Here is a 7,212-nt window from a genome sequence, read left to right as displayed (position 1 = left end):
AAGAAATTTCTTTGCAGACCACACATAAGCAAAGAAGATCACCGCCAGCTGGCATATGGCTATTTAGACAGAGAAAGTAAGGTTCACAGGCCCTGTTATGTAATAGTTTAAAGTTTGACATATACCAACCTATAAATGAAATCATTCCATTTGGATTGTGTGCTGCATTGTTAAAGGCTATCGTTTGGAAAGAAGCCATGTTTGAAAGGTTTTTATAGGGTTTTGGATGATTACATCATTAAAAGATTTTAAATGTAGCAAAGTGTGTTTTCTTGCCAACTCTGGATGCCAACAGAAAACCTTCAAAAGAAAGTTGGGAATGTTAGTCTGGAACAACCCACAGTTGCAGGTTTAACTCTATAGATATAGAAAATCTAAATAAACAAGCAGTAATGTGATTGCAGTTACAGCCAAACACCAAATATTGATGTTGTGAGTGCATTTCATGCTTTTAATGTAGAATGAGTGTGGGAGTGGGAACGGTGGCCAGAGTTCGGAGTGGCCTTAAACATCACTGGACCATTGGTGGTCATTGACAGACTGGGAATAGAAGAAGCAGAAGGAAAAGATAATTGACCAGAAGGTATGCCTGATTTGGGTAATGAAAATTCACTTCAAGTTAACTCAGTTAGATGCCTACGGATTGGACGTATACATTTAAAATGATCGTTAACTTTGATAACTACACAAGCTCTCTCCAAATGATAATGCGTACTCAAAACGAGTAGTCGCCAAAAGTGCGCTCCCTCTCCGAAAGTGTGACGTGAAAGGCGCAGCCCAGCCCCGACTGTATATCTACCGATGGAGGCACGATGTTGTCTGTTTGCGAGATGCGAAAGCAGCGCGCGTAAAAGGACAAATAGCCCCGATCCTCGAGGACACCACGCTGATCAACGGATTCTTACGAAAGTCAAGACTCTTTTATTTAGCGCTGAAGTCTGAAGTGGATATTTTTATTTAGCTCAGCATTACATATATCTAATTGTAGTTGCATTTAGGAGCCGAAATGTCAACTTGAACTTGTAATCAGCACATATTTGACTCTTATGTGGCTGGAAGGTTACGACTTCATGTTTCAGACATTATCAGAGGGAAAATTCCCCCCTCATGTCAGAGGAAATAATGAACCCGACAGATATGAGCAACTTCAGTGATTTCAGTGATTTGTGGTGTGACAATAGGACAGAGGCGGCATCTGATAAACTTTTATTTGGTATTGGCACGGACAACTTCATAACCTTGCTAATCTTCGCGCTGATTTTCACCCTGGGTGTGCTGGGTAACTCCATGGTCATAACGGTGCTCGCCCGGAGCAAGCCGGGCAAATCGCGGAGCACCACCAATATTTTCATCTTGAACCTGAGCATTGCTGACCTCTCCTATCTCCTTTTCTGCATACCTTTCCAGTCCACCATATACATTATGCCAACATGGGTGCTAGGAGCATTTATTTGTAAGTTCATACATTACTTTTTCACCGTATCCATGCTAGTGAGCATTTTTACCTTGTCTGCGATGTCTGTGGACCGTTACGTTGCCATCGTGCATTCTCGGAAGTCCTCCTCGATACGCGTGGCGCGGAACGCACTTATTGGAGTGGTTGGTATTTGGGTTTTGTCGCTAGCCATGGCAGCGCCAGTTGCCCATTACCAGAACATAATTGACCGCGGCCCAAATGCCACGTACTGCTGGGAACTGTGGCCGAACGCTCAGTATAAAAAGATCTACGTGGTGTGCGCGTTTGTGTTTGGTTACGTGCTGCCCCTACTTTTGATTTCCTTCTGTTATGCAAAGGTAAGTACAAAACAAGTTGTCAGTAATTACATGGTCTCTTAACTCCAGGACTCTTGTAATAAGCAGTACATACTGAAGTACATGCCACAAAGCCGATAATTTTCCGATAATGCCCTCATAGCTAAGATGAAACGTACAGGTTATTAACCTTTATTGTTAATGATTAATGAAACAGGTCAATATTGTCACATTTTATGTGGACAGTGAAAATATGTAAAGAACTGTATTTTCTTCTTTTTGCAGGTTTTAAACCACTTGCACAAAAAGCTAAGAAATATGTCGAAAAAATCAGAGGCTTCTAAGAGGAAGGTAGGTGTGTGTCACCTGAAAGTAATACGAAATATGACATTAGAAATATGCCATTTTTCTGTTTGACATATCACCGTTTTTGGACTGTCGTTAAAAAGTCACACAGAAAACGGTTTTAAAATAGTTACTGCACATAAAACGCTGCCATTCAAGTTGAAGTATTTTCTGAATCACATGTTTAAACCAGCGTGTTGCCCTCGCGATGGAGATCCAAAGCCTCGTTGATCTGGGGAATTACTACACCCAAATTAATTGGCTTGAAACAAAACATTGATTTTGTTTTGGTGAATTGTTTTGCTTTTACATGTATCTAACGCAGGCATCAATTAATAGCTGCTTTGTTCCCACCCCAAGATGGCTTTCACTTAAAATAAAAATAATTATATTATGAGCTACAGTGATCAACTGAATAAACCTGAATACATTTTTTTTACACTTAAGGAGAAAATTCAATTGAGGAGTTATTTCAACTGAAGGGATTTTTCTGTGCAGAGGAAAGTTCCCAATACATTAAAATACTTTTGTTTGGCACAAGAATATCAATTGTCTTGTTAAATCACTTGAAAAACCCTGTACAATAAACAGACATATTCTCACTGTTTCTCATGTAAGCCCATGTCACAGACCTAGACCCCTAATACATAAGGTTAATCAGCTAATGCATATAAAATGTGGTCAACACTTATATAATTGCTTATTTATTAGGCTCACAGAGGAAACACAGTTGTGTTTCAGAACATGGCTTTCTTAAGCTTTTTAAAAAATAATAATAATTTAAAAAAAACAAGCATTTATGAACACAAATATGCTATTAGAAATAAACATGAGAGACCTTCGGTTGCCGGGCACTTTAATAAAGCCGGTCATGCTGTTAATTCACTGCACTTCATGGGTCTTGAAATAGTCAATCAAATGCAAAGGGGTGGTGATGGTGAAGAGCGCCTCCTACAGAGAGAGGCCTGCTACAGCTTCCGTGTGAAGACAGGGGTGCCACATAGCATGAACAAATATCTTTCTTTAAATTGTTTTCTTTAATGAATTTGTTTTTCGTTCATTTGCTTACTTTCTCTAATTTGTCCAATTGCAGGCTAGAAGGGCTTATGTGGAGCTCAACATTGAGTCACTGCTTCAGCCATTAGAGAATAGCCGTCGTTGTCCATTCCGCACTTTAGGTGGACTTGAACCAGCGTGTGTTTCCTTCCAAATGTTATTTTAAAAGCATTTTTGTTGGGTATACGCAAGCAGGGTTGTGTTTTTCCTCATTGTGTTGGATTGATTTTGCTAAAATGGCATAAGCAAAGTGCCAACATGGAGTGACAACATCTCTTATCAGTCTGATGAAAGCCTGAGGATAGTACAATGAAGCAGATCACGAAAAAGACCCTGAGCAGTTAAAGAACAAGGTTGTGACATGAACATTTCTCACCATACACCGTAGAAACCCTTATCTGCCCTAAATACACACAACAATAGACAAAGAACTATGTTCATTAGGGTTTTTAAAATCAATAAAATAAGATTTAGTGAGAAACTTTATTCTAAGCATTGATAAGAATCTTTCACCTAATTAAAAGCAGTCCTCAGGAGCTGCTCCTGTGCAAGTAGTTAAATTCTTTTGGAATGATGGGTTTGATTTCTAAGGATTTTACAAAATGTCATTCTAATTCAGTTCTGAGATATTAAAAAGAGGTTTTTTACGTAATGAAAAATGCTAACCCTGCAAATCCAGATTTACACTAGTTTGCCATGTATTTTCATACATGCAAAATTTTAATAATGAATTTTTAGAACAGGAGGAAAGAGGTCAACTGTATTGGCTTTAACTATATCAACAAAAGAGCTCTAGCTGTCATTTTTTCTCTTGTGTATTTGGTCAGCTTCTAATTCAGCTCAGGAGAAGTACATTGCATGCTTATTTAAACATTTTATTTAAACTTAAGTAGCATTAACATATGACATACCCCATATTATTATTATGTTTTTGTTTTCTGCTGTCAGTGACTAAGTAATATATGTTTATTTACTTGCATGAAGGATGCCTCATAATTATCATGTATCATAAATATAAAGTTCATAACAGCCTTGATCAGGTTAGGTTTTAAATTATGCTAAAAAAAATTTTTTTTAAATATAATCTTTCTTTTTTAAAAATGAGTAGGACACCAAGACTCTTGTTGGTGGTATAAAAAGCAAAAATGAGTGTGATTTCATCATAGAGTTTGGTGACATTCCTCAGCGTGTGGTCACCTCTGCTCATTTCTCACTGAGTGGTCACGTCCAGGGTGTGTAGCCCCTTGTCCATGTGGCGGTGTGTGTATGGGACAGAGAGGGAAACACTTCGACCCTGATCTTCTCCTGTTTCTCTGATCAGTTCTAGCACAAACCACATCCCAATGGCCCCACTCACTTATTTATGAAAGTTACACAGAGAGTGCTCTGTACTTGTTACCGAGCCACTCTGGACCTTCTCTTGAATCCTCATCCACCCGTGTGTTTTTTTGCAGACAGCGCAAACGGTGCTGGTGGTCGTGGTGGTGTTCTGTCTGTCCTGGCTGCCCCACCACGTGGTGCACCTGTGGGTGGAGTTCGGCTCTTTCCCCCTGAGTCAGGCCTCCTTTGTGCTGCGGGTGGCTGCCCACTGCCTGGCTTACAGCAACTCCTCCATCAACCCTGTCATCTATGCCTTCCTGTCGGAGAACTTCAGGAAGGCCTACAAGCAGGTGTTCAAGTGCCAGATGATCAGTGAATCTTCACTCAACGACATCAAGGAGGTCCGCAGCAAAGCTGAGGCTCCGCCCTCCACTAACTGCACCAATGTCTGACAGCTGGATTCTGTGCTCCATTTGGAGCCTGCGAGAGTAGAGATCTCCACAAAGCTCTGAAGGGAGCACTAAGTGAGATGGTCCACTCTCGTGCCAGGACCAATGCTGACTCCTAACACTCATGTCCTAAACTGTGAAGACTTGAGTCTACTTTGGTCATACCGGATGGGAGACTGTTCAGCACTGTTCAACTCTCTCACTCTTACTCTTTCTCTCTGGCAGATTCATCAGAGTTCAACTCGGTTGACCTGAACTGGGCTCTCTTCGACCATGTTAGCATCCATCTACAGTGTTCTGCTTCCTTCAACCTCCCTGGGATCACATCCTACTGTACATTCTGCATGACAGCATTAGATGAGAGAAGTTGAAGATGACCTATCACTAATAAACTTAGCTAATTGTCCTATGAGAGAATCAGCACCCGGTCTGAGTAATGGATTCAGTTCCAGTTGGCTCTGTCCCATTCCCTTCCTTCTGCCATGTCTGCATGAGCAGAGTGGATGTGAGCACCTTATCACTGTATCGGCGCATGGTCACCGTGGCTCATGAAGTTTGCTTCTGAGATAGCATTGGCTGAACAGCAGAATTCAAATCACAATCATCAAACTTATCTTGTTTTGCTTCCCTTTTCATTCAAGCATTCCCAATTCTTCATGTCTGTTTTTACTCTGGAACTGCTGTCATTTAATTCATGTTTGTGAAACTGTCCCTTAAAGACTAAAGTCTGGCAGCCCAGTAAGAAGCTTCTCATCAGTTCTGGCCACCAAAGTATATATTTTGGAGGGTTCTTTTTTTGGGGGGGGGAATGGTTTAGCTTTTTTATTGAATGAGTTCTATTCATGCGACCCTTGTTTTGTTATGACCTTGTTAGAAAGAAATGTCTGTGGTAATTGAGTACCTCAACTGAAAAATGTGAATTCAGCCAATTTAACAACATGCAAGTTGCTTTATATTTTATAGTAGATTCCTTTTACTACTGATGTCACTTGGTTGTTTCCTGTGCACATGTCATGAATACACATGTGGTGGCTTTTGTTCACCCATTATAGCTGTATTGCCCTGGTACAAATGCTTCAAATTATGGCCAAGTCATACCAGTTTCCAAGACAAGTACATTTCTGCCTCATGTGTATGTGAAAATTCAATGTGGAATAGTCTTACTGAAAGCACCCAGGTCTGTGCTTGTGAAGCCTGGTCAGACAATCCACATCTGACCAGGCTCACACACTTTTCATAGGATGAAGTATACATGTATGCGACTATATACAGCCTATGTGATTGCGTGTCAATTAAGCCAGAGATATTTTAAAGCTGATATTTTATAGATGTTGTTTTGATATTGTTGCCTATTGTACTTATGTCAAATACACAGCCTGCAGACATATTCTCCAGAATTGTGCATATCTGCTGGTAAGCTTATAAACATATCAGCATTCGCACCAGATGCTCCAGAAACAGAAACTAAGCGCCTTGTACAGCATGCATGATGATGAGCAATTTACATAGGCCTACGTGAAGGATGGTAAAGCATGGAATCTGTAACACCAACCATACTTTCATTAGCTCAACAAATGCACTCTCCTTTTTAATATAAAAAGGAGGTCAATGTACCAGAGATGTTAACCATACCTTAGCCATCTTTTCAAATCTAAAGTTCTCAGCCTAAAAGTGGTTATAGAAATAACCACCTGGATACATCTGTATTGAACATAGGTCTAAGCTTTTTTTTCTGATACATATAGAAAGTACAGAGGGGATTTATCATTTGCCATAATTCTCTCCTGTCATACTTTTAATTATTTTATCATGTGGTTAACTGCAGGTGTGCTGAGAATGCCAGCCTAGAGGGTGAAATCCTTTCCTCATTGGGTGCACAATTGCCTGCCAACATCCAAACTGAGCTGATTTGTTGGCTGATGTGGTTAAAACTGGATTTTCAATCAAGTTACAACAGAATGTAAGAGATGCCGTGGAAAGCAAGCACATTGGTAGCAGTTATCCATCCTCTTCAATATTCTCATACTACATTCAGTGCTAATTTATCCTTCCTCTTCAACATTCTCATACTACATTCAGTACTGATTTATCCATCCTCTTCAACATCCTCATACTACATTCAGTACTCATTTATCAACCCTCTTCAACATCCTCATACTACATTCAGTACTCATTTCATGTTGCAGAACAATGGAAAAACAGTGGTACAGAGTTGAAGCGGTTGTGGATGAGACAAAAAGACACTTAATGATAAAGTCTGATGGGTAGATGCCTATGGATGGAGGTGATG

The 7,212-nt window shown here is 40.1% G+C and overlaps 1 protein-coding gene across 1 annotated transcript; it reads left to right on the top strand.

The window, feature by feature from the left end:
• The first annotated feature begins 910 nt into the window (after nucleotides 1-910).
• Nucleotides 911-6,319, top strand: LOC113591152 (galanin receptor type 1). Its single transcript, XM_081723391.1, has 3 exons — nucleotides 911-1,794; nucleotides 2,038-2,103; nucleotides 4,608-6,319. The coding sequence occupies exons 1-3, from the start codon at nucleotides 1,108-1,110 to the stop codon at nucleotides 4,923-4,925; spliced, it is 1,071 nt and encodes a 356-aa protein (XP_081579517.1). The 5' UTR covers nucleotides 911-1,107; the 3' UTR covers nucleotides 4,926-6,319.
• The last annotated feature ends 893 nt before the right edge of the window (nucleotides 6,320-7,212 follow it).

This window comes from Electrophorus electricus, chromosome 11 (assembly GCF_041902795.1).
Source record: "Electrophorus electricus isolate QZ-2024a chromosome 11, ASM4190279v1, whole genome shotgun sequence".
NCBI lineage: Eukaryota > Metazoa > Chordata > Actinopteri > Gymnotiformes > Gymnotidae > Electrophorus > Electrophorus electricus.
This window is presented reverse-complemented; position numbering and strand designations above follow the sequence as displayed.